Source organism: Urtica dioica, chromosome 11, assembly GCF_054948205.1.
Source record: "Urtica dioica subsp. dioica isolate 48M chromosome 11, U.dioica_male_clone48M_v1_H2, whole genome shotgun sequence".
Lineage (NCBI taxonomy): Eukaryota > Viridiplantae > Streptophyta > Magnoliopsida > Rosales > Urticaceae > Urtica > Urtica dioica.
This window is the reverse complement of record NC_142766.1, coordinates 22,893,190-22,919,919: the sequence shown is the minus strand read 5'-3', so window position 1 is coordinate 22,919,919 and position 26,730 is coordinate 22,893,190. Positions and strand designations below refer to the sequence as shown.

Sequence of the window (26,730 nt, the reverse complement as noted above, 5' to 3'; positions counted from 1 at the left end):
CTTAACTTAATTGTTTGCTTAAAATAATCGATCATTCGTCTACTCGCTTCATAAATTATGAGTCATAATGTATCATTTCGTTTTAAAATTGGCAGACAACTGTAACTTAAATTATTATAAATGTAGTGATGCTTTCATGATAAATAAATTATGATTACTTGGCCAACTATAAAATCAAGTAAAAGATAATACTTAAAAGTGATTCACGATACAGCGAAATTCATTATTAAAATATATATGTATACGTGATAATAAGAAAATGATATTTTTCCAAGCGCATAAGTGATATTACATGAAATTAGCGAATGATATATAAGTTATTTGGGCCTTAGCAAGCAAGCCTTAAAAGTGCGTGGTTTGGAGAGACAACCATAATCCCCAAAAGCCCACTACCATTATTGGCACGTTTCACGTTTCATTTTTGAGATTTGAAGTCTTTGACCAAACGACACAACAACATAAAAAATAATAATATTAAATGTATAAAAAGATGCTGATTCCATGACAAAAACAAACACATCGAAGTATGCACCGTTGTATACATGATGTGATTTTGTTTCATCATACCATCAAACGGTTATTATTACGACACCTGGAAATGCTCAAACTCGCCCGACAAAACTGGGGTCATAGCGGTAATATCCAACTTCTTTAGGGAGCGTAAGATAAATACTAGAGTGTCTGGGGGTCTATACTGCTAAAAAGGTATTAAAAAAGAGGATGAGATATTGGTCAGCGTAGGCAGAGGGTATAGTCATGAGAGAGAACGTGACATTATTTCTTTTGGGCCCAAAAAAGCAATCACACGCTCTGCGCAAATGCCACAGAAATATTAAAAAGTTGGGATATTATTTCACTCTGACATCTTATGGTAACTTTTTTCACCGCTTTAAATTCTTTTTTTTTTTAACTATATACAAGAAAGTTAATGTGCAAGATTCCTTGGAGGTTATTTTTTTTTATTTAATTATATAAGAGGACTTGGAAATAATTTAAAAGATAATAATGTCACTTTTAACTTTTTTGTTGTATCATGCAATGCAATCAATTGCTAATCAAATGTACCCTTAAAAATATATAATGCTTTATTTATTGATGAGAATCTGAGATATCCCTTCGCTGTAAAATCAAATCAGTAAAGGCGTGATGCATAAAAATATAAATGTGAATAATTATTATCTTTTTTTTTTGGGCATCAAATTAACCTATTATTTGTATTAACACTTACCTTGTACAAAAACTAATTTGAAAATCTCCATTTAAAACTAGTATTTACAACCTTTTTTATCATTATAATTACATCACCACTACTATTTTGATAAGATCTAAATTTACAAGGACAAATAAGAACAAGGTAGAATAATTACTGTTAAGACAACTATTTGGATGTTTGCAGAATATAATATAAAAATAGAGAAATGCTTTGGTCTAGAAGTGGACAAAACATAAAATTTCACGAGAGCAAAATAACGAAATGCCAAAAGAACAATAGATTGAATAGACCAAGGATTTATGGGTAATTAGTTGCATTGCAAAGGGGAATATTATGACCAAATGGGTCACAACAGATTTGCAATTTAAGGCTTTGTTTGGTAGAGAGGAGGGAAACATGGAAGGAGAGATTGAAGAGGATTGAAATGGAAGGAAAAGAAATGGATGGATTGTATCTTTCCAAAAACTTGATTGGTATGTTAAGAGGAAAGATTAAAATCCATCCACTTGTTGTTTGGTATAAATAATAAAGAAAAACATGACTATTTTTTTATTATACTAATGACATTAATAACTCTTTTATTATATGAGACCAAATTGTGTAATTTATCCAAAAATAATTTGAACAATTTAATATATATATATATATATATATATATATTAATATTTATATATTATAAAATATGTGAGTAAAATAACTATATTGTCTACATATCAAATATATAATCAAGGTACATAAATAAAAGTATATAACATTAATTTTAAAATTATGTTTAATTTTTACTCATTTTTGTTTCACATCCAAAATAATTTAGAAAATAAATTGTGTATAAAATAATTAGATACTATGAAATTGCATCAATAAATATTATAAATGTAATTTTCATGAATAAAATGCTATGGATTTCTACGATCCTTCCAAAATGGAGGGGAAAGTTTTTTGGTGGGTCCCACGGATACAAATCCATCCCTCCATTTTTTTCTCTTCCTACCAAACAAAGAAAATGCATAATCCATCCCTCCAAATCCCTCCTATGTAATCCATCCCTCCTATTTTCTCTCATACCAAACAAGACCTTAGTAAAGGAAACGAGAGAATACAATTGACATCATAATTGGAATTGATGCGTGACATGAGGTACGCCATATGATAGCGAGGTGTAGTCAAATCTCCTCATTTAATCATAACACCAAAATTATGCTTATGATTATTTTGGCCACTTTTTCCTTAATTTTGATGCGTATGTCGTTCTCATCAATTTTAAATTGGCGATATCAAAATTGAAGTACACAACCACATCTTTTTGGTTATCAGCCAACAATAAATACCCAATCCTTTTGTATAGTTTTAAAATTTACCTGTGATAATAAGTTGGGATTTCAAAACTATTCTGAATTGTTAATCTCAAAATATTATTAAAAATTTGAGAGCTAATCAATTAGTTTTCCGAATATAAGTTTTATTACGGAGATTTTACAGTGCATCAAATTGCAGAACTATACTCAATAGTATTTTAGTAGTGAAAATAGACATATTTACCATCTAAACAAATATATATATATATATATATGACTATTATCATGTATAATTTGATAATTTAAGCACAAATTACACAAAAATTATCTAAACTTCAATAATGTGTTTTTACATAAAAATATAGAAATTATTCAACAACGTTCAACATGCGTATAAAATTCGAAAAAATGAGACAACACGATTGCGTCAAATTAAAAAAAAAGTGATAATGACTTTTTAAAAATAAAAGAAAATATAATGAGATAAAAAAAAAGTTTCATAGTAAAAATAGAGTGGTAAATGAGAAAATAAAATTTGTAACTTAGTGAGTGATGAATTTTTTTATCTGCAAAATAATTAGCTCTCTTGGCTAGAGGGTGATGGATAAGTCTGAGTGCAAGAATCTGAAGAAATCGAAATTTTCGGCTTTCATGGGTGTAAAAATATAGAGAAAAATCATTAAAGAGGCTACCTTTTTAAAAATGATTATAATATTCTTTTTTTACCGAGTGCTTATAATTTTAGTGCTCTTAAACTCGACAACTTGCTCTTTCTTTTGAGGTTGATGTAATATGGGAAGCTGTATATATATTTTTTTGTTTGCTTATAAGCTTATGAATTGAAGTCCTTATAAAACTTAAAATATTTTTTCATTTAAGGGGATTGAACTCACACACTCACAAAAGAAGATACCTCATGAGAACGAGATAGTGCCACCCAAAATAAGTTATTATGGGTAAATATACTTTTAATGCTTCATTTTTTTTCCCAATATGAACTCATTTGATCATCGAGTTTTTTCGTATTTTTTTTATTATTGTATCTCTAGATTCACTTTTGAGGTAGTCACATTCAATATCATGTATTAAACAAAAACTTATGTCTCTTTCTTCGTTTTTACAAATATTGTTGATACATTTTTATAGATGATTGAAGATCACACTGAATTAAAAGAGTATGATGAACAACGCATTGAGTTATAAAAAAAACGAAATAAAAGAGAGTAAAAATATACTTGTAAATGTGAAAATAGAATAGGTAATTCATCGAGTATTTGTTCCAAATACCAAAACTTGATTAATTTTTGTACCTTTGAAAATTGTTGAATCTAAATTTAAATTTGTTACATTAGTGAGTCTACTAATAGAATTTGTCATATAAAACTAGATATTGGTAAAATAAATTTCCTCGGTAACTTATCAGTATATTCTTAAAAAAATAAAAATAATAATCCGCATATTAAAAATTAAAGATGTGGGCCAGCGGAGAGTGGGGTCCACGCATTCATATTAGTGTTTTTGTTTCCATAATTAAACTTCAAAAAGAGAGATAATAAGGAAAGAGACAATGAGCGTGTATTAAAGTTGTATACATAGGATAGGAGTATAATTATACGGTATATATAGGTATTTAGGAGAATACGACCACATTAGTGGTGTTGACAATTACTCTCTTTGAAGTAGATCTGAAATCTACCACTCTCTCACTCCTCCAAAGAGAGAGAGAGATCGCAGAGAGAGAGAGAGAGAGATCGCAGAGAGAGAGAGAGAGAGAGAGACTTAAGAGCGAGACACACAGAGAAATAGAGCTTTTTTTTTCGTTTCTTTTTTTGTTTTTTTTTTTCTTTGACACCCGAAAACCCTACTGAAACTAATTCCGTTTTCGACGACGAAGAACAAGGAAGAAAAGTACTAGAACAAGAAAAAAGAAACCCGTAAACCCATAAGCAAAGAAACCACCATTATTCTTGCTATTTTTTTTTCTTCTCTCTCTCTCACTCTCTCGCTCTCCGTTTCAGTGGAGAGTCGCAGTGAAGAAGAAGCGGCCATGGATTCATACGAAGCTTCGAGTCTGATATTCACGAAGGTGAAGAGCATAGACCCAGACAACGCGAAGAAGATCATGGGCTACATTCTCATCCAAGACCTCGCCGAGAACGATCTCATGCGATTGGCCTTCGGACCCGAAAATCTTCTCCACTCCATGGTCATTAGGGCGAGAATCCACTTGGGACTTTCGTCGAACAACTCGTCCACGCCGTCCTCTCCGTCCACTCTCAACCCCATCCAACGCCCCTCCGCCGCCGGAAACCCCTTCTCCTCCTCCCAATCCTCGCCACGTGTCATCGTCCCCAACGGCTTCCCCTCCCCCTCCTCCCCGTCGACGCACACGTGGCCTCTCTCCGGGCTCTCCAACAATGCCGCCGCCGCCGCGAACAGCCCAAAGTCCCACCCTTTAATGGCGGAGAGCTCGGAGCTCATCGACGACGGCCACCTCAGCGACTACCTCTCGTTCCTCAGCGAAGATCCGGAGCTGTTCCCCCACCACCACTCCAACGGCGGCGACGCCGGACACTTCCACCGGAGAAGCTTCTCGGCCAGCGACGCCTCGGAGGAATTCGGCGCCGGGTTCAAGCCCTGCCTCTACTTCGCCAGAGGGTTCTGCAAGAACGGAAGCTCCTGCAAGTTCGTCCATGGCGGCTGCTTCGGAGCCGCCGAGCAAGCCGAGGCCGACCAGCACGACGAGCTCTTCAGGCTCAAAGCCGCCGCCGCCGCCGCCGCCCAGCAGCAGCGCCTAATGTCCCTTTCGCCCTCCGTCTACAACAAGTACATGAACTTGATCCTCCAACAACAACAACAACAACAACATGATCCACAAAGGTATATATATATATATATACACACACATTTAGGCTCCTATAGATATTCATGTGTCTGACTGAGCATTGTGTTTGTCGTGTAGTAGAGCCGCCGCGGCGATGATGATGGGAGAGGAGATTTACAAGTTCGGGCGGTGCAGCAGATCGGAGAGGAGCGAGTTCTTGTCGATGGCCGAGAAGATGAACTCGGCGTCGAGGCAGATCTACTTGACGTTCCCGGCCGAGAGCACGTTCAAGGACGAGGACGTCTCCGAGTATTTCAAGTAACTCTCTTTCTCTCTCTCTCTTTCTTTCTATTGCATTTTGATTTGACTTTGTGTGTGATTGTGACAATGTGTGAATGTGTTTTTGATTTTAAAAGCAAGTTTGGGCCGGTCCAAGATGTGAGGATTCCGTACCAGCAGAAGCGAATGTTCGGGTTCGTGACTTTCGTTCACCCCGAGACCGTTCGCTTCATCCTCTCCAAAGGCAACCCTCACTTCATCTGCGATTCCCGCGTCCTCGTCAAGCCCTACAAGGAGAAAGGAAAAGTCCTCGACAAGTATGAACACGCTCACGCTCTCTCATTCGCATTCACATTCACATTCAAATTCATTCTCTCATTGTGTCTTGTTTTCTCGAAATCAGGAGACAGCAACAGCATCAACATCAGCTGGAGAGAGGAGAGTTCTCGTCGTGCTCGAGCCCTTCCGAGTCTCGCGACGCCTACGACTTCCCCGCCGGTAAGTGTGTAACGAGAAACGATGACGTGGCGGGCACGGGAAGCGAATAATAGGACGATTAAAGTTGATATCTTTTTTTTTTTTTTTTTTTTGGATTTGTAGGAGGAGGAGGAGGAGGAGGAAGGATGTTTTACGGTGCGGGACAAGAGATGATGTTGAGAAGGAAGTTGGAGCAAGCGGAGCTTCAACAGGCGATCGAGCTCCAAGGAAGGAGGATCATGAATCTCCAGCTCCCCGATTTCCACAGTAAGAGCGAACACCACCACCACAGGCTACACCACCACCGGAGTCTCTCCCTCGGCGCTTCCATTCTCTCGCCCCACCACCAACACCAACACCAATCTTCCTTCTCTCCCTCTCATTTCGACCCCATCATACAAGATCTCTCGGAAGGTTTGCTCTTTCGATCCCATATTGATAATGACAATGGTGTATTCGAGCCCCAACGGGTTGGTCTAGTGTTGTATGGTCCAAAGTTAGCAACTTGGGGCAACTGGGTTAGGCTCTCGACCGATAATAACGCCAGAGCCTCGTGAAACTAGTCGGGTCTAACCTGGGGAAAGAAAAAAAAAGGGTCTCATGTTGTTGAATGAATCGCGTTTGTCTTCAGGTCACGATGAGGTCACGATCACTTTGCCTCCCGCGGTTTCGATGCAGCAGAATCAGCATCACATCGACGACAATGGCAGTGGCGATTGCGATGGCAATGGCAAAGAGGATCTCGACCTTCACAAGAGGTAACGGAGTTTCTCGATACGAATATTCGAAAGAAAACGTGTGGCCGAATATTCATACGATGGATATTTATTTGTTTGTCGATCCTGTGAACAGTATGGAACAGTCGCTCCCCGAGAACCTCTTTGCTTCTCCGACGAAATCTTCTGGCGAGCTTCGCTCGGAGTCTGCAGCGGAGGAAGTCGGAAACGAAAGCAGCGCCGCCGCGGCCACCGTGACTCCTAACGGACCCAACTTACAGTTACCCGGCTCTTCCGCCGGATTCTGATCGGTAACCCTTTTTTTAATATTGAAATACCGAGTAGGCAAAAGAGGCTGTTCTTTTTTCCTTTTATTAAGATACATGTTTGACTTAGGTTCTTTTCTTTTAAAAATAATCGTTAAGGGTGGGCATGGATAGCAAGGATTAACTTTCTAGGTAAGACCTCAATCATTTATTTTTATTTTTATTTTATAGATATCATGAAATCTGCAGACAATAACCAGTTTTTTTTTTTTTTTTTTTTTTTTTTTTTTTTTTTTTTTTTTTAATTATGCAGAAAGTAGAAGCATAGAGAAAGGAAGTAAAACAACACTAGGTGTATAGCTGAACCATAGCAACATGAAAGAGAGTAGATCCAAATAGAGAAGAGATCTTCAAGCTCTACTACTACTACAACAGCATTATCTATCTATCGTCTATACAATACTGCTAACACCAAGAAAAAAAATACATATTCCATACATCATCATAAGAGAGAAGGGACAGGATTTGAACATCAATATGCTTTTTGATTTTATTTTGTTTATCTACTCTATTATGTAATAGGTTTGTGTTTTGTGAGTTTGTTTGGACCACATACAATACAAAGACTAGTTGCTAGTTATATAGTTTAGTGTGTATTGTGTTCACATTTGAATTATTTTTACAATACACACAACAAACAAACACATCTTTTGCCTTTTTTTTTTTTTTCTTCTTTCTTCTTCTTTCTTTTGACTATACCTTAACAAAAGGATGTTAGTCTTTGTAACATAAAAAGCAGACGACTGTTCATACATACATGTTTTACTTGATCAGTAGAAAGAAAGAGGAATGAATCCTCAGTGGATGATACCAAAGAAATACCTAGGATAAAGAAATGGCTTTTTTATTTTTTATTTTATTTTTTAACTTTCTTTCCTTTGAATAATTTCATTTTTTTTTTGTTCTATATAAAATTAATTGAAAGATCCTTGTCAGGAGGGGTCTTTGATTGTTCCTTTGTTACTGTGCTCTCCATTAGCACATGGTGACACAGCGATATGAATATAATATATGGGGAGAGGGGTAAAAAGGGGATTTCAGTTGGTGGTTATCAAAGTTCACTTTAGGGGTGTCTTTTGTCACATATTGTTTGATAGGCCCACATGTGAGGGTAGAGCCAACTCTTTGTCACATGGGTGCTGACATTTGTATCAAAAGGTTTATCAACTTATCACACTCCTTTCCCTTTCACCTTATTCAAATGTTTGTTTCTCAATTTATAGAACCTAGAGCCTTTTTTTATTTATTTATTTTATAAAGATTTTTAAAGTTTTTATTTTTATTTTATTTTTTATAGATTTTTTTAGAACTAATATTATATGATTTGATATATATCCCTCCCTCCCTACATGTGCTTCTGTTAAAGTGGCTCATTAGCCAACTATTGGGTGAATAATAATTTGAACATCTTTTGGAATCCAATATGAGGGAAGAAAAAAGAAAAAAACTTTTTGGGTACTTCTGATTCACTTGAGTATATAAGTACATTTGTATGCTATAAATCTTGTTGTTAGTCCTTTAAGAGGGAAATAAAGATTTAGAAAAATAAAACCCACGTCCGAAATGGGTTACAGTTGCCCAGCATTTCAGCCACTAAAAAACAAGAGGAAACACATTTGATGGGAAAATAATGTTACTTTTAAAAGTTGATTTCCCAATTTTTTTAATTTTTTTTTTTAAAAGCAAGTTAATTTGTCTATGTATGTAGTCGAAATGGGGAAATCGAAAGATGAAGATGAAAATTTGAGTCTAAAGAAAACAAAACCAAGGCGTTATGATTCCCAACTACTACTTAAATCAATAATCACTGCGTCCTTTTCGCTGACACATTTTATGATAAAGATTAATATATTTTAATAAATAGATTTCTGTGTGTCATAATATTATTATGTACAGCTTTGTGTGATTCTATTTCTACCACACATGAAGAAAGATTTCTTTGTGAATTGTGAATGATTAAAGTACTTTTTTTTCTTTGGCATCATGAAAATGGCCTAACACATGCATGCAAACATAAAAATAATGTATCATCAGTTCAAGCTAGTAGTTTTGGACAGCTTTTTGTGGGGAAAAAGATAATGCGTTTCAAGAGTTGAATCATCACTCCTTTGTTCCATCAAGCAAGTAAGAATAAATTCTTAATAATAGGACCTACGAGTACAGATTTATTTATATGTGTGTGTAAATATAACAAAACAAAACTGCAAGCAAAAGATGACAAAAAGATTGCAATTTCATGTATATGACAAGTGCAATTGTGTAATATTGTTACGGGGTGACAATTAAAGGCCGAAAGTGTCCAAATCTTATTACTAGAAAGGGTATCTATGATGTGTCCTATGTCCACATTTCAGTTTTAATATTAGCATATCATTATTTCATTTCTTATTAGATCACTAGAGTTCAAAAATGTCATTGTATGTTCACTCAAACATTATGATAAGTAATAAGTCTATAAAAGTCACCTGGAATCAATTAAATTGCGTAGGCTTCTTTTGATGTTAAAACTTAAAACTAAAAAGTGCAATTGATGAATATTCATAACTCAGTTCATGATATTGATTTAGCTTATTGTGCATAATTGGAATAATCGGCGAGTTATCTTCTATGTTCTCACTTCTCACAAACTACAATGAGAAAGAGTCAGACTCAGAGGAGTAATTATTAGTAATGAACCTGTGACCATTTAAAAAAAAAAAAAAAAAAAACCTGTGATTATTCATGGTCACATGAATACATGAAATCACATATCAGCACTGTTATGATAATAGTGCTAAGAGTTGTTCACCATATAAACTATATTTCTATTGTTCCAGAAAGAAAGTAAAAAAACTATACATTTCTTGTCTATTGGATATAGTTTAAATTGCATATGCAATCCCTGAATTTTGAAAAACTTGACTCATGTCCCATTTTTGCCAAAACTTCATTTTTTTTATATAGAATCTCAGGTGCGCCTCCTTTTCGACCGTAATTTAAAAATAAAATAGTTGGTTCATGTGTAAAATCATTGTCTAATCTTCTATACACAAGTTTCAACTTTGAAAAATAGAGCATGCGAGTCACACATGAGATTTTGTTAAAAAAAAAATGATTTGGTAATTATTTTGAATTAGATCATTTTTATCCTGAAAAACAAAGCGATGAAAGTTGCACATTTGACATTCCGTAAAAAAAACTCGAGAGAAATTAGATAAAAATGCAATAAACCCATGTCAAGTTTCTTATGATGATCAATTTTTTTGGCGTATATAAATTGGGGTCAATTTATCAAAAATCATAAAATTCAAGGACACATGTACATATATATATATGAGCAACAAAATCAGCAGATAACCCCACCAGCCAAGCAATTATAGGCTGGTTTTGACAGAATGACATGATATATATTCATTTGAGGTTGCAAATACTAATGAAGGATAGACTAATCATCAAGGGAAATAGGAAATTTGATGGTCCATTATATTCGTTGGTGGGTACATATATACATGTTATAATAGAGTCTCTCTATAGGTTCATGAGAGAACTGATTGAGACAGAGAAAATAAAACGCTCTCTTCACTTTTTTCTTTTTGCTTAACACCAAAAAAAGGGTTGTCAATCATGATTGTCACCGTATACCTTTTGGGCCTATGTAATTCCGAAAAAAGCATGCGAGTTTTTTTTTTTTTTTTCAATAATATCCCACAGTGCATGATATTGAATTAACCATTCTGTAGGAGAATCAAAACTGTTTCTTTTTTTGGTGCGAAGCGAAATAGAGGAATGAAGTGAGAAATCAGCTTTGATCGGATTGGATTGGGGATTCCTGTTGCAGAGACCACGCAAGCAATATATATTCTGATTCCAGTGATAGAAGAAGAGACATATTTTTTTAATTTTTTTTTGGTGAATAATTCTGATAGGGACTAATTAAGAAGAGTATTTTCACGTGTAGGACCCACGAGATCTATGTACTAAAAACCTGTGACGCTGATTTTGTTACACATCAATAGAAAGATGCTCTAAAATCTAAATTATAAATTCCGACCTGGCCGATTAAATTATTACATTTCATCCTCATCATTCCTATAACCTTATTTTGAAAAAACATACTAATTTATTACATCTTAAATAATATTAATTCACTATACGTCATTGTAATCAAAGCCAAAAAAAAAAAAAACACTTCAGGCAATAGCATTGTACTTTAAAAAAAAAAAGTATAAGAAAGACACTCTATTTGTTGCCCATTTATATTTTGTTCATACTTCATATTCATACCTCACACTTGTATTTGTATATAAAAACGTTGAATTAAGATATGTTGGTCAGTAACAAATAAAAGTGGGGGCATAAATGTCCACCGTTGGCTATCATGTTCATTTTATGTCCAATTTAATATATATTGATAGGCCTTCATGCCCATTTTATAATTTGGTTCATATTCACGCCTCTCATTAATTATTTGAATTTATGTATTGGCTTTTTAGGGGCATAAATTTTCACCGAATTAAAAAGTAAAGTTGGTCAAATCCAATTTTTTTATTAAAAAAATCTGATTATGTGCGGTGATATATAATTATCAAATAAACGAAACAAACGTGTGTGTTTGTCATGGGTCAATTGGGTCACGTGCCACGTCACGTCATGTGTTACTTGAGTCTTTGGTTATATAAGGGTTTGATTTTGGGGCTGATTATATACAGTTCTTACATAAAATCTTACAGCGAGAGAACAAGAAGGTGAAAAACCTAGAGACCAGACTCACTACTCTTTCGCTTGAAGAATATTATCACAAGGCCAAAAAGGTACGACGATTCTCAATGTATTTTATGTTGTTTGTTTGTTTATTTACTTTCAGTGTTGACTCAAAAAGTGAAATGTCTTTTGGCCATTGCTAATTTGCATGTGCTTGCTAAGGATATATTATTATTATTTTTTTTCACACTGTTTGGAATTTGGAACTATATACAATCCTCTCAACTTTTCATATAAAAAAGATAAAAGAAAAAAAGATTCGGGTGTTGATATGAAAATGAATTTATTTTCGATGCTCAAAACTCTTTTTAAACAAACGAGTCGAGTCAACGGGAAAAAAAATGAAAGAAAACCCAAGATTGTAGACGACGAAGGAGATGATAAGAAGTTGTGGTTTTCTTGGTAGTTCTTGATATTATTTTATCGACTTTTCAAGTTTGATCTATTGCGGATTTATCGAAGATATCGCTTTGTTACACTCAACATGTAATAAGCTCCTCAATTGTTTAGAATTTAGATTTGTTCGATTTAATTTGTCCCTCTTTTGCACCATTAAATAATTTCCGAAATCCCATATTTCTATGACTGTTATTGCTACGCATATATACATATATCTATGACAGAAAAAAAGGTTACGTCATAACTATTACGCTGATGGTCATTAAAAAAATATATAATATGTGATTGTGAATGAATCAATGGTGATGGGAAATGAATTCTGAAGATAATCAGAATTCAGTTGACAAATTCTCAAAATTCAAGGAGAGGTATTAATGTTATAGTCCTTAAGACTTAATTGTTACCAAACTAAACAGTACAAGTGCAACTGAAAGTAATTGTGTGACACTTGCAAATTGTATACAATAATTTCTCATAAACCCAAACTCAAAAGCTCCACTGTAATTTATCTTTCTATTTTATTTTTCTTTTTCAGTGATCACCATATCATGGAGGGAAACAGCTCTTGGGATGATGATCTTGATATCTTCGCAGGTTCTGATATATCATGCATGTTTATTCTTCTATTATAAATGTTGATTTATCTGCTGCGCATTCGCTTAATCACGCCATATTGTACTAAACTTAAAAAAAAAAAAAAAAAACGATTCAGTTGGAAAGTCATCAGCAGAAGAATTGAGAGAGCTACAAGAAGAGTATGAAGAGAAGACATCAAGAATTGAAGAGCTCAAAAGACAAGTTGAGTCTGCAAAGGTTCGTTTGGAAGAGAAGAAGAAGAAGAAGGGAAATGCTAATTCGGAGAAAAGAATAAGAGTTTGCAAGGCCTTTTGTGACAAGTATAACGTCCTCAGAGAAGAGTACAACAATACATTGTTGGCTCATCAATCTGAGGATTGAAAAGAATGATCAATCACAGACATTCTTAGTCTCATCTTTAATTTTGCTTGCTTTGGCTTAATGACGTAGAAACTAGGACTTTCGATGTATTTTTTTTGTTTTTTATTTCAGTAATGGTTTCGATGTAATACAAGTTTAGGGGAAAGGGAATCGTTTGAGTAAACTCCTATCTCAAATATCTGTAGGGAAAAAAAATAGAAGTGTGAGGAATGACCATGTAAAGGATGATTAATAGAAGTGTTATGTATGAAGTCAAATCACTCTTTCGCTTATTTTTCCTCTAGGAAAATAAACTCTGGAGGGTTGTCGTTCTCCGATGAAGTGTTCGGGTTAAAAAATAATTAAATTCATGATACTTGTTTAGGTATTTTTATTTTGTTTAATTCTTACAAAGTCGAGTCAAAATGATAAATGTAAATTCCTACGATCAGAGTCGAAGTTATTTTAAACCGTATGCCTTGTCGTGGCCTCCTTTAGTGATACTTTTGTAGTTTTTATTTGTTTTTCAAGTGTTTTTTTTTTTCTTCGAAACTTGACGTGCGATTTCGAAGAAGATCCGGCTATTTCGAACACTTTTCGGGAGTAATAAGGTGCGGACGAAACGGATTTTATGTTTCATCGCAAAATATGAATTTCAAACATAGCCTCTTAAACTAACATCCGTGTTCTAGTGTTACTTATTGTTCTTAAACTTGCTCAAGGTCATTAACCCAATACTACTCAGAAAACTCTAAAAAATAGAGTACATGTCAAAATATCTTTATTAAAAATTTATACAAATGATTTTAATGGTAATTGAGTATCATTATCAGTTAAAAAAAAAAACATTAGTCACCGTCTAATCTAATCGTGCTCAAATGCAACGCAAGGACACATAACCTGTATGCCCGTTTGAGCCAAAACAAGGAAACAAAAATTCATGTCCGATTGAGCTTCAAGCGGAAATTTCTGATCAAGGATTTCTCTGTTCAATTCGTAATCAAATACAAACCTTACAATTTTATTGTGCACAAAATTTGAAGTTAGTTGTGCTTTGCATGACGGAAATACAATTTCGTCTTGCAAAATATGAAATTACTCGTTGATATACTGATTTTCAATGAATTATAACAAATAAGAAAAAAAAATTGACGCAAATCTGAAGGAGAAAATGTGAATTATATATCACACCATTAATAACATTGACAATGTTTTCCTTAAAAAGTAAAATATTGACATGGCGTAATTCAACGTTTTAGTAATAAATTTTCACAAAAAATCAACATAGCTTCTCATGTATTATTGTCAAACAATACCAAAAGCGATACCTGAAAAAAAAAAAAAAAAAAAAAAAAAAAACCGAGTGTCATGATTAAATTTAACCAAACTTAATAAGGTATTAAAAATTGGCTTGAGCTTCTCAAGATTTGCACCACATATAAATAAAGAGAAAAAATGAGTTTGTGTCAATATTCGATTCCAAAGAATTCCTTGGTGAAACCGATATAGTTGCCAAACGTAGCAATCAAGTCTGCCACTTCCAACCTCGCCCTCCGATCCGCAAACACCGAAACCAAACTCAGAACATAATCGTGTGGCGTCCCAAAATCTCCGTCCTTCCAAACGATCAACATCTCTCGTGGGCGACGAGGACGCCCGATACTACTCGCGTAATCATACACCACAAGCTTGCCCCCCGAAGGCGGTTCATGTTCTATCACAAGAACCCGATCCCTTGAAACCCCACGGTATAACCAATAAATATTCCCCGCCGGGGCAGAAAAGCCGATGGCGCGTCGCCAATTGTGTTTCCGTTCCGATCCAAGACTAACTGATGTGTTAGTTTCCCTCCCACTTCACGAGGCGGGGCGGGAAGGGATAAGCGATGTTGTTTACGCTCGGGGAACGGTCTTTGAGCACTAGGCCGTCGATGACGCCGAACCGGTCGTCGCGGAGATCGACGAACAGAACGCACCGTTGGCGTCCGGTTTCGACGGCTAGGATCAGGAAGTAGAGCCGGCCGTGGAGGTGCGCGGGATTGGGGCTCTCGATGGAGACGGTGAACCCGCTCAGGACCTTGTCGAGCCGTCTCCAGCGACCGTTGTTCCGACTGAACACGTCGAAGCTCAGCTCCGTCGGACTGGTCGGCAAAACCCTGACCACTTTGTAATCGGTTCGGGGCTTCTGGTTGTCTGAGCCGAACCCGTATACGACCTGGTCCGCGGCTCTCCTGAGATAGTAAAATGAGCAGGGCAAGACCGGCGAGGCCGCGGTGTCTCTTCCTTCTCCGGTCTCCGGATTCCAAAGCACGATGGCTTCGCGAAGGTTTTGGAGGCACACCAGCGGCGGCGGAACCGGGTGGCAATTCAGGCGGAGGCACACCAGGCCGTCGCAGGACCCAATCACGTCGTGGCTCAAGAATTTTCCGGCGAAATATCTCATGTCGATCGATTGATGCACGACCTCCACCGCGTTCTAACGGTGGTCCAAGAAGAGCATCACGTTGTTGTCGTGAAGTGTTGACATCAGGGTCAGGGAGATTTCGCAGGTCTCTGATTGGTGGCGGAGGTGGTTGGATATGAATCGACTGGTATTACGATCATGATCATGTGGCTCTTTAAGCTTGTGGTTGCGGTGGGTTACTCTTCTAATTAACAAGCTTGGTTTTACATGGAACCCCATTTAAGATGGTATCAGAGCGGGGCCCATTCTCGATTGTGGGTTACCTGATCGGGCCTATATTTCACGCTTCTAGTGTCTGTGCCAATGTGTGCCTGTGCCTGTGCGCGTGAGGTGGTGTATCAAGGATAGTCCCACATCGACTGGGTATTACGATTATGGGCTCTTTATAAAGCTTGTGAGTTACTCCTCTAATTACCAAACTTGGTTTTAGATGGAACCCCACACCTTTGAGATCTTAAAGGTGTGGGGTTCCATCTAAAACCAAGCTTGTAACTCTAAATCTCAATTTTCAAATTCTCAATTTTGAAATAAAAATAGCCTTAAATTGAAATTAAATAATAAAACTCATACCGCCTAAGAAATGACTTCATTCCGTGTTCGAATTGTAACTCTAAATCTTGGATTCTCTGTTCGAATATGCGATTTTGATGACTATCAACTATCGATGTTTACCCATTTGCCTCTTTCTGTGTTCTTCACGGTTAAGAGACTGTTGTTTATTTTTTAGTTTTTAAATAAATTACATATATGACGCGAATGAATAAAGATAATTGGTGTTTATATTATAAATATTATAATCAACGTTAATGAAAAGAATATTTGTGACACTGTTGTCTATTTCAGGGTATAATTTCGTCATTTTAGTTAAACAGAGGGTATAATTTCATCATTTTAGTTAAACATAGGGTGTGAACTCGGCATTTTTGAAAATCGAAGGTTAAACTCGACATTTCACTAAAACACAGGGTATAAATGTATTATTTTCCCTAAAAAAAATAGCTACACGCCCAAATTTAAACCATTTTGTACCAGCTTTACCCTTCAACAACCAGAAAAAATAGGCTGTATTAATTAACAAGGGAAAAAAAAGATCAATTAATTTTGTGTAATTAATTCCGTAAATCAGGAAATAAACCATACACGTAACTGTATCTGTAATCATCAATAAAAATAAAAAATAAAAAACCATCCATTGCCATTTTCATTCATAAAAATTCTGAAAATCGCCCAAAATTTTTCACGAAGAAGACAACGAAGATCGATATTGGTTTCTGCATTTTTTTTAGTGATGTTCGATTTAAAAAAACGAAACACAGATATGTGTTTTCAAAATAATAGTTTTAAGATCTTCAACTTTGATTTTTTGAGCGAACGTAGTTAAAAAAAAAAAGTCTGATGATATTCCATTTCGTATCGTATTGTAGGCGACTAAATACATAATAATTGGAAATTATTGCTTTTGGAATCAGTTTTTTACGATCTTGAACATACTAACGATATCAGAAATAGTTGAAAATTATATATCGATTGATAACGAACAGTGAAGGAAATATTTGGAAACTACAGCGCGAGCGAGAAAAATGAAGGAAATCCAGTGGGATTTTATTTTAGAGATTTGTAACTAACTAGGCTACTTTAAACATGTGATTTTGGATCTAGCCTATGTTTAACAATTTTTAGGGATATAGCCAAATGGCTTATGTGGCAATAATTAAGGTCGGATTTGCCCTTATTTATTAACAAATTCGTCACTTGCTCTCTCATGTTTTTTTTCAAATAATTTTTTTTGCATCAAAACTTCAAAAATTCGTATATTTCTCATACGAACTCGAAATTGAGTGATTTCAGATCCTACAAATTCGTGGTATCGAGATCTTCAAAAATAGATCCATTGTGTTTGATGAAAAATTATGTTTAATGCATCATAATTACGTTTCCATTTTTTTTTATAATTTCAAAAATTTCCAGTTATTTCCATATTGAAGGTAGTAACGTGATTTTTCTACATCTATGATATTAAACATGATTTTTCATAAAACACAATGGATCTATTTTTGAAGATCTCGACGTCACGAATCCGTAGGATTTGGAATCACTCAATTTCGAGTTCATATGAGATAGATATGGTTTTTTGAAGTTTTTATGTCAAAAAAGTGTATGAAAAAAGTAGGAAAGAGAAAATTACGAATTTGTTAATAAATAAGGGCAAATCAGATTTTAATTATTGCCACATAAACTTGTTGGCTATTTCCCTTAAAGTTGTGAAACATAGGCTAAAAACAAAATTCATAGTTTAATTTTAACTATTTTGCTACATTGCCCTTTATTTTATTTTATTTTATTTTTTTGCGTGATGTTCAAAAGAATATATGAGAATAAGAAGAATATATGAGAATAATGAACAAAATCGTTTTCTATAAGGAGTAAGCACTGAATCTAATCTATAAAGTAGGAAACAAACGTGGCATATTAACATCACCTTAATTACTCAGAATATTAAATGATAATCTTGTTAGTGAAAAAAAAAAAAACCAAACATTTGTAAATATTGATTAAGTGCCAACTCATAAAAGTGGCTATTTTTTAAAAATTTCTCAAACGTTGGCTAAAATACAATAACAACGTTTGAAGTGGCTTAATTTGTTATAAATCTTTTTTTATCAAATAGATCTTGATGTTATAAAATATTTGTTATAATAGTTCTTGATTGAAGATAGGGATCCTTGAAGATATGGTTCTGGGCAGTAATTTTCTCAAATAGGGAAGATGATATCTTGAGGGTATTTCTGTCAAAGCACTTAATAGAGTTTGCAACCCGGTCAGTCGTGAAAAAGAGCGAAGAGAAAAGTAGGCTTTAGAGTTGTTGTCGATATTATCTATGGACAAGCGAGCACAACTCACACTCTCCGGTCGAGTCACTCGTGTTTCAATTCATCTTCCAAGAAAAAAGAGCATGTAACAGAAAATAGGAAAAATGAAATGAAGTTTCAATTATGATTCAGAAAACACAAGCCATAATTGGAAGTGGAGACAAATGGAGAAATATAGAAAGAAGTGTGAAGGAGGTTAAGATTCATATCAAATGAAGAAAACGACATACAATCTAGAGTCCTAAAAGAAGAGAGGAGTTTATATGCACATACCATATTCCTATATCTACATCGGACTAGGAACAACATATGTACTACTGCAGAGAAAATCCAGAAGAGCCTATTACTAACACGAATTTGCATTTAGCTACACAACCGACGTCAACGAGAGAGTGTCTTGACATTATACAATATTTAACATCTTCATATAATACCATCCCCGTCTTTACATGTCCATCACGTCAAATATTTCTCCATCTTCCTCGTGGCATAGATCATCGACGAGAAATCCATCACCGACCATGTTACTGCAATGTATTGAGAAGTATAATTAATTCTGTTCTACCAAGTGGGAGCTCGCCATGAATGACGAGATAGATTCATTGATCACGAATCATACTTGGGAGCTGGCGAAGTTCCCAGTTGGGAAGAAAGAACTGCACAACAAGTGGGTGTACCGGATAAATGAGGAGAGCAATGGAAGCCAACGGTTCAAGGCGAGGCTGGTGGTGAAAGGTTTCCAGCAGAAGGAGGGAATCGATTTCACAGAAATCTTCTCTCCGGTCGTCAAGCTCGTGACGATCAGAACCATGCTGGGATTGGTTGCCAAGGAAAATCTGCATCTGCAACATATGGATGTGAAGACGGCATTTCTTCACGGTGATCTTGACGAAGAGATCTATATGAGGCAGCCCGAAGGCTTCGAGGTGAAAGGAAGAGATGAGCTCGTGTGCAAGCTCCATAAGAGTCTCTACGGGCTGAAACAAGCCCCACGGCAGTGGTACAAGAAGTTTGACAACTTCATGAAGCGAGCTGAGTTCGGCAGATGTGAGGCCGACCACTGCTGCTACTTTAAGAGACTTGAAGACTCTTATGTGATTCTTCTGCTCTACGACGACGACATGCTGATTGCAGGTGCCAACCTACACGAGATCGACGAGCTGAAGAATAGATTATCCGAAGAGTTCGCGATGAAGGATCTAGGAGCCGCGAAGCAGATTCTCGGGATGAGGATCAAGAGGATGAGAGAGAGCATTGAGCTCTCACATGAGGAGTACATAAAGAAGGTGCTCCAACGCTTCAACATGGAGGACGCGAGGTCGGTCAGCTCGCTGCTGGCCAGCCACTTCAAATTATCCAAACAACAGTCGCCAGTAACAGAGGACGACCTGGCGTACAAGGACAAAATCCCCTATGCTTCGGCCATCGAAAGTTTGATGTACGCAATGGTGTGCACGAGGCCGGACATTGCTCATGCAGTGGGAGTTGTGAGCATGTTTATGAGTAACCCAGGGAGAGAGCACTGGGAGGCTGTGAAGTGGATCCTCCGATATCTGAGAAGCAGCTCAAGTTCGGCGTTGGTATTCAGGAAGTCCGAACTAGGACTCCAAGGTTACGTCGATGCTGACAATGGGGGCGACGTCGACAGCATGAAGAGCACGTCCGGTTACATCTACACATTCGGAGGGACGGCTATCTGTTGAGTGTCGAGGTTGCAGAAGATTGTTGCTTTGTCGAGCTGCGAGACGGAGTATGTGGCCATCATCGAGGCCACAAAGGAGATGATATGGCTACAGACTTTTCTGGGTGAGCTGGATCAAGACCATGATGGAAGTGTGTTGTACAGTGACAGCCAGAGCGTCATTCAGTTGGCGAAAAATCCAGTGTATCATGCGAGAACAAAGCATATATACAGCTGAGATACCACTTCATCAGGTCGGCATTGGAAGATGGTATATTGGTGCTTGAGAAGATCGCAGGGAGTCAGAATCTCGCCGACATGTTTACTAAGTCTGTGCCGTATAACAAACTGAGGTTGTGCTCGACCTCAGTTGGACTCCTCATCTGATGAGTTGAGTCGCCGTTGCAGGATAAAGACGCGTGATGAGATTAGTCTCCAAGTGAGAGATTGTTAGTGGTGGAGCCTAATTTGAGGAATTGGAAAAAAAGTCCCACATCGTTTAGGGAGAGTAACTTTGTACAATTCCTTAGTATATATATAAAGGATGCTATGTGTTGTATTTTTTGTACCTTAAAAACAAGAAACACTTGTACTTGTAAACAACTCTCCAATTGGGTTTATAGTTTTGCAGCGACAAAGTGGATGTAGCTTTCTCATTGAAAGTGAACCACAATCCTAACAGTTTTTATAACAAATTTCTAATCACCCATACCTTGTTTATTTCTTCCAAATTTCCCCTCTACTCTATAAAAACTCATTTTTTAAACAGCAAAAATAATCGACGAACTCATTATTTTTTCGTTGGCTTTCTATTAAGACAAACAAAAACCTAATCCGCAAGAAAGATCTTGAGAACAAAGACACACCGATCTCGGCACCAAGTCCTTGCATCCCTGAAATGAGAACATTGGATGCTAACATCCTCCGCATCATATCTCGGCTGTGCAAATCCTCGTCGATTTCCTGAGCGTTCTCACCGTAATGAGACATAAAAAAGGAACCTACTTGATCCTCCATTGCCTCCCTAATTCTACATACGTTTCTACCAACACAGTCGCTGATCTCCGATGCCGACGCAGATTTTCTGGCGCCGCAAGTCTGGCTCCTCTTTGCAACCGAATTCCGACCTTCTGGCTCCGTCGCCACAGGTTCTCTTCTTCAAGATAAACTGATGAACGAATCCGCTGAAAACGCCAGAAATCCCTTCATCGCGGTCACCAAAACAATAATAATAATACAGAACTACTACTACTATTGCCGCCGTGGAATTTCTCAAATGTCAGGCCAATTTCGATCGGCACGGCAGAAGACTATAGAGCGATTAAAGAAGAAAAAAAAGATTGGTGAAGAAAGAAACGTACCGATAGAGAGAATCGAACGCAAGAGAGAGAAGATCCTTCGAGAGTTTCTTGAGGAACCATGTTATGAGAAGAATGAAAGAAAGTTGGGTTGCTATTTCTTGTGAGTTCCGAGTCGCGACTGAGAGAGGGGTATTTAAGTAATTTTATTAATTATCGTTACTTGGACTGTAATCTAATGTTTCTTCTTTTATTTCAAATACTTTCAGGGATTTATTTTGTTACATTTTTATAATTGAAAAAAAAAGCAATATTAAAATTATTTATTGAATCAAATATCAAACTACCCGTTTTATATTAGATAAATATGTATTAAAATATCACGGAACAGAAGACTTCAACTGTTAACTATATAATTTATAAAAAAAATGTTGTCTACTATAAACAAAAAAATTGTTAATTTTGGACCATCACGAATTCATTTTTGGACCAAAAACAACGCAAGCCCAGTTTCAGCCCGCTTTATGGCCTAATCGCTTAGCCATGTGATCATCGGGCCAGACTGTGTAGCTGAAGCCCATAATCTTGCTATATAGCGGCACATCATCTAGTCCATATTTAAGAAAAGGGACATCTATATCAACAATGTTGACATCTAATAGTGAAGGGCAAAAATAGATGTCAACATTGTTGACATAGATTGTGGCATTTTGGGCCAAATTAGTCTTTTGGTGGAAAGTGAGAAAATGTTATGAAATTGGTGACAAATTGGACAATTTCTCAATTTTAAAATGCCATCATCTAGTCCACATTGTTGAGAAATTGCCTAATTTGCCACCAATTTCATAATATTTTCTCGTTTTTTTACAAAAAAGCTATTTTTTCCCAAAATGACACCATCTATTTCAACAATGTTGACATCTATGTCAACAATGTTGACATCTAATAGTGAAGGGCAAACATAGATGTCAACATTGTTGACATAGATTTGAGAAATGTCCAAATTTGAAATCTACCATTATTACGGAAAAAATATATATTTTTTTTAAAATGTCCAAATTTTTTTAAACAAATGTCCCAAATACCAAAAAAACTTTGAGAATGACTAAAAAATAACTTCGAAAATGTCCTAAAAGAAGTACATGAAAACTTTAAATGAAAAAAAAAAAAAAAAAAAACTTTGACAAAATTACAGAAGATAAAAAATTGTTAAAAAAATTTCGAAAATTTGGAGATTTTTCAATTAAAGGGTATTTTGTCTTTTTCTCACGTGAAAATATGGACAAAACATAGTATAGATTTCAAAACTTGGACCTCTAACTAGTAGGGTTTCTAAAAAGCCATTAATTTACATCAAACCATTATAAATATTATAATAGATTAATAATCAGTGTTATGGACCAATATAGATACAAAGACCAGATATTTTCAGACCTACAAAGAGTAGACATAAGTAGGTTCTGGGCAGTAATTTTCTCAAATAGGGAAGATGATATCTTGAGGGTATTTCTGTCAAAGCACTTAATAGAGTTTGCAACCCGGTCAGTCGTGAACAAGAGCGAAGAGAAAAGTAGGAGCCTTTAGAGTTGTTGCCGATATTATCTATGGACAAGCGAGCACAACTCACACTCTCCGGTCGAGTCACTCGTGTTTCAATTCATCTTCCAAGAAAAAAGAGCATGTAACAGAAAATAGGAAAAATGAAATGAAGTTTCAATTATGATTCAGAAAACACAAGCCATAATTGTAAGTGGAGACAAATGGAGAAATATAGAAAGAAGTGTGAAGGAGGTTAAGATTCATATCAAATGAAGAAAACGACATACAACCTAGAGTCCTAAAAGAAGAAAGGAGTTTATATGCACATACCATATTCCTATATCTACATCGGACTAGGAACAACATATGTACTACTGCAGAGAAAATCCAGAAGAGCCTATTACTAACACGAATTTGCATTTAGCTACACAACCGACGTCAACGAGAGAGTGTCTTGACATTATACAATATTTAACATCTTCATATAATACCATCCCCGTCTTTACATGTCCATCACGTCAAATATTTCTCCATCGTCCTCGTGGCATAGATCATCAACGAGAAATCCATCACCGACCATGTTACTGCAATGTATTGAGAATAAAAAAAAAGTGGGCCTACAAACAACTGCGGTAATGGGAAAATGGTTGGGTACGTTTAGTTTGACTTTGACCTACCTTAAGCAGCAAAAACGGAAACTCACGACTCGTTTGAGTTTTCTGTTGTAGAAGAAGAAATTGAACGACCATCTGAAGTAAAATAAAAGAACCGGATTTACATACAAAATTATACAAAGACCACAGCGTGTACAGCGTAACTCACATAGCCCCTCTTTCAAGGAACGGGTCTCCGTCGGAATCTGGACTGTAGCAATAAACTTCACAGTCTTCCAATTTCACGACCTGCGTTGTAAGGGACAATCAAATTCTGTTCCAGTCACGGATCGGTTTCCTTTTTCTGGAAAATAGTAAGCTTACCTCGTCGAGAGCTTTGTAAAGCATCTCAAACAATGAACCACCATCATTTGTCTCGGCCCATTCCTGCAAGTAGATTATCCAAATAACGCAAAATAAAAAATCTCACTATCATCAACTAATTATGACTGCCTAACCCTTATACCACATCAATAATTAAAAAAAAAAATAGACAGGTACAGCCTATGAAATTACCATCTCAATATTTCAACACAAATATCTTGTCCCATTCTAATTCTACCATGGATAAAAGTTTGCCAAGGAGGACGAAAGGAAACCCAAAAAAAAAATGTCAGTTAAAGATATTTTCTGGAGAATTAAGAGAAAGTTTACAATCAGTACTATACATGCTTCATTAGCAAAACAGGGAAAAAAAATTGATAACAGACTGGTAAGTTCCTGTTTATTTAGTTGCTATTTGAGAGGAAAGATGGTTTAATGACTGCATATTCAGGTAGAAGAAATGAGGTTTCTAGTCCATACCTTTGATGCCTCAAACATGTACGTATCAAAAATCTGCTTAAACCCATCCCAGGATTCTTCAGTGAAGAATTGATGCGCATTCATAGCACTGGATGAGCAAACACAGTTCCAAACCAGAAAGCAGAAACTCAAGTCAATGTATCATTAGAATCAAACACGTATGCACTTTCTAACCGGACTTGGAATCACGACAACTTATCACACACCCACTCACAAACCTTTTCGATCACCAGACCAGAACCAAAAAAAAAAAAAAAAAAACAGAAAAGCATATAGATGACCAAGAACTAACTTTGGGAAATGGAGAGACTCGAACTCTCAGCTCCTAGAGCGACAGCTTCCAAACTGTCTGTCAAACCTCTTGACAACACTCCCAGTAAAAATAAAAATAAAAACACAAAAGAAGATCACAAAGTGGGTTGCAACGTCGCCCAATAAGCTGACAGTGGCATTACCCGTGATCCTCTTTCGCTGACTCTTTTTTCTTTTTAGATTGAGCTATACATATAAAGTTACAGACCTGAAGTCATAATCCGGGTACATATGAGAGAGTGTCAAAATCAGGTACACCAATGTCTTTCGGCTGGAATAAACATCAAGGACCACGGTTAGGGGAAATTTATTATAAAAAATAAAAATTAAAATTAAAAAAACTTTAGCCTTTAAATTTTTTTATTTTTATTTCTATCCAATTCACATTAGCCACCTTGATCTGCTCAAAAGAAGTTCAGCAGGTGAGGAAGAGTCTGTGTCGCAAGATTTCCCAAGATGGTCAAGGATCTGAAGGAATCACCGATAAATCAATATACAAGCACAAATAAATAAAGAGAGAGCATATCTGTTGAGCATATTTGAAACAACTAACTATTGTCACGAATATTTGTGCTTTATTATTCAGACAAGTATCAAATTAAAATATAAAGAACTCGAGGATTTAAATTGAATTCAACAATCTGACAGGGCTTGACTTCAAAATGTGGAACTTACATTACTACTCATAAACAATTAGCCAAAAAGTTCAAATTAATATATATGTAAAAAAAAAATGGTGACCCTTCTATCTTAAACAAAATAAAAGGTTGGCCAAATTAGTACATGATAAACTGTCCAAAGATAAAAATTAGTACATAATAAGACAACGAGTAATTTGCCTCAGTGTTACCTCGTTTTCCAAACTGAACGACAACTTCTTATCAGTTCCTGTATGTTTGCCTAATAAGAAATTAAAATTACATTTCGTGCACTGTCATTAAAAGGGCAATAAATAAATAAAACTACAAACTACCAAACAAACAAAAAATGTTTAAGATAAATAAAGCAAAATCCCATTAAAACGACAACTTACAAGAGTAAGCTTCAAGGCAACCTTTGATGGTACGTTCTCCGAGATTCAAACGACCTAGATACATATTTATCCTATGATGAAAATAAAAATCACACATTAGAATAAGATAACAGTTCACGATTAAAATTTTTTAAGGAAAATAATATAAATCCAACGAAGATTACCGGTCCAACGGCGTGTATTCTAAAAACTTCATTCTGAGACAGATCTCCGAGGGTTCCTAAAACATCGACGAGTAACTGAAATTAGAGTTTCGATCAAGCCAGTTATCAGCATTGAGCCAAAATTGAAGACATGGAATTACCTATCGATGATATTGGGGTTAGGGTTTGCGGGAAATTGAATCGATTCTGTCGGATCCGAGAGGCCCCAAAATTCGAATACTGGTTTTCTTTTCTTTTTTTTTTTTCCTTTTTTTTTTTTTTTTTGGGTAGTAAGAGGAGGATATTCCTAATTTGAAACTAAAATGATTTTGGTGGGTGGTTGTGTATCATTGGTCAACCTTCACCTTCTTACGGGCTTTAACTTCTGGGCCGTAAAACTGCGGAAAAAAGAAGAGAAAATGACTAATATACTATCGTTTCATAACCCAATTCCCATTTTGCACCCAAATTATAATTTGAACAAAAATACTAGTAAAATAAAAGGAGGAGAGAAAATATTTTTTATCCATTTTACCTTTTACCTTTCTTTTCTTTACTTTTTTTCTAAATTTTTTCTCTGAGTCTCGATATTTTTTATTTTTTTTATTTATAAAAATCTTGGTTTGTTCGACAATTTTTTGACATATATATGTCAACAATTGACATGATTTGTTGACATATAAATGTCAACAAATAACAACACTGAAAAATCTGTTGATTTGGTGACAT

The 26,730-nt window shown here is 35.8% G+C and overlaps 3 protein-coding genes across 11 annotated transcripts; 1 reads left to right on the top strand and 2 right to left on the bottom strand.

Annotated features, from left to right (window-relative positions):
* The first annotated feature begins 4,128 nt into the window (after nucleotides 1–4,128).
* Nucleotides 4,129–7,710, top strand: LOC149382578 (zinc finger CCCH domain-containing protein 55-like). Of its 6 annotated transcripts, none has more exons than XR_016293845.1 (9): nucleotides 4,129–4,442; nucleotides 4,527–5,388; nucleotides 5,471–5,650; nucleotides 5,749–5,928; nucleotides 6,015–6,109; nucleotides 6,212–6,502; nucleotides 6,720–6,846; nucleotides 6,941–7,262; nucleotides 7,384–7,710. XR_016293845.1 is itself a non-coding variant. In XM_089601638.1 (9 exons), exons 1-7 carry the CDS (start codon nucleotides 4,556–4,558, stop codon nucleotides 7,110–7,112), a joined length of 1,878 nt encoding a protein of 625 aa, XP_089457764.1. In that variant the 5' UTR covers nucleotides 4,130–4,555; the 3' UTR covers nucleotides 7,113–7,115; nucleotides 7,230–7,262; nucleotides 7,384–7,710. The 6 variants fall into 6 exon arrangements, 1 of the variants encoding a protein (XP_089457764.1); XR_016293846.1 differs by having other exon boundaries at nucleotides 4,129–5,388; nucleotides 6,941–7,115; nucleotides 7,201–7,262; XM_089601638.1 differs by having other exon boundaries at nucleotides 4,130–5,388; nucleotides 6,941–7,115; nucleotides 7,230–7,262.
* A 7,334-nt stretch (nucleotides 7,711–15,044) lies between these two features.
* LOC149382577 (F-box/kelch-repeat protein At3g06240-like) lies at nucleotides 15,045–15,647 on the bottom strand. The gene has a single exon (XM_089601512.1). The coding sequence runs from the start codon at nucleotides 15,645–15,647 to the stop codon at nucleotides 15,045–15,047; it is 603 nt and encodes a 200-aa protein (XP_089457638.1).
* A 2,989-nt stretch (nucleotides 15,648–18,636) lies between these two features.
* LOC149382576 (transcription regulator) lies at nucleotides 18,637–26,309 on the bottom strand. Of its 4 annotated transcripts, none has more exons than XM_089601628.1 (11): nucleotides 26,163–26,309; nucleotides 26,023–26,078; nucleotides 25,859–25,929; nucleotides 25,676–25,725; nucleotides 25,220–25,293; nucleotides 25,034–25,096; nucleotides 24,514–24,601; nucleotides 24,034–24,096; nucleotides 23,879–23,958; nucleotides 23,734–23,805; nucleotides 18,637–19,065 (listed from the first exon to the last, which is right to left on the bottom strand). In XM_089601628.1, the coding sequence occupies exons 2-11, from the start codon at nucleotides 26,052–26,054 to the stop codon at nucleotides 18,984–18,986; spliced, it is 675 nt and encodes a 224-aa protein (XP_089457754.1). In that variant the 5' UTR covers nucleotides 26,055–26,078; nucleotides 26,163–26,309; the 3' UTR covers nucleotides 18,637–18,983. The 4 variants fall into 4 exon arrangements, with proteins under 4 accessions (XP_089457754.1, XP_089457756.1, XP_089457753.1 ...); XM_089601630.1 differs by having other exon boundaries at nucleotides 23,734–23,775; XM_089601627.1 differs by lacking the exon at nucleotides 18,637–19,065 and adding an exon at nucleotides 23,281–23,640.
* Nucleotides 26,310–26,730: the final 421 nt, after the last annotated feature.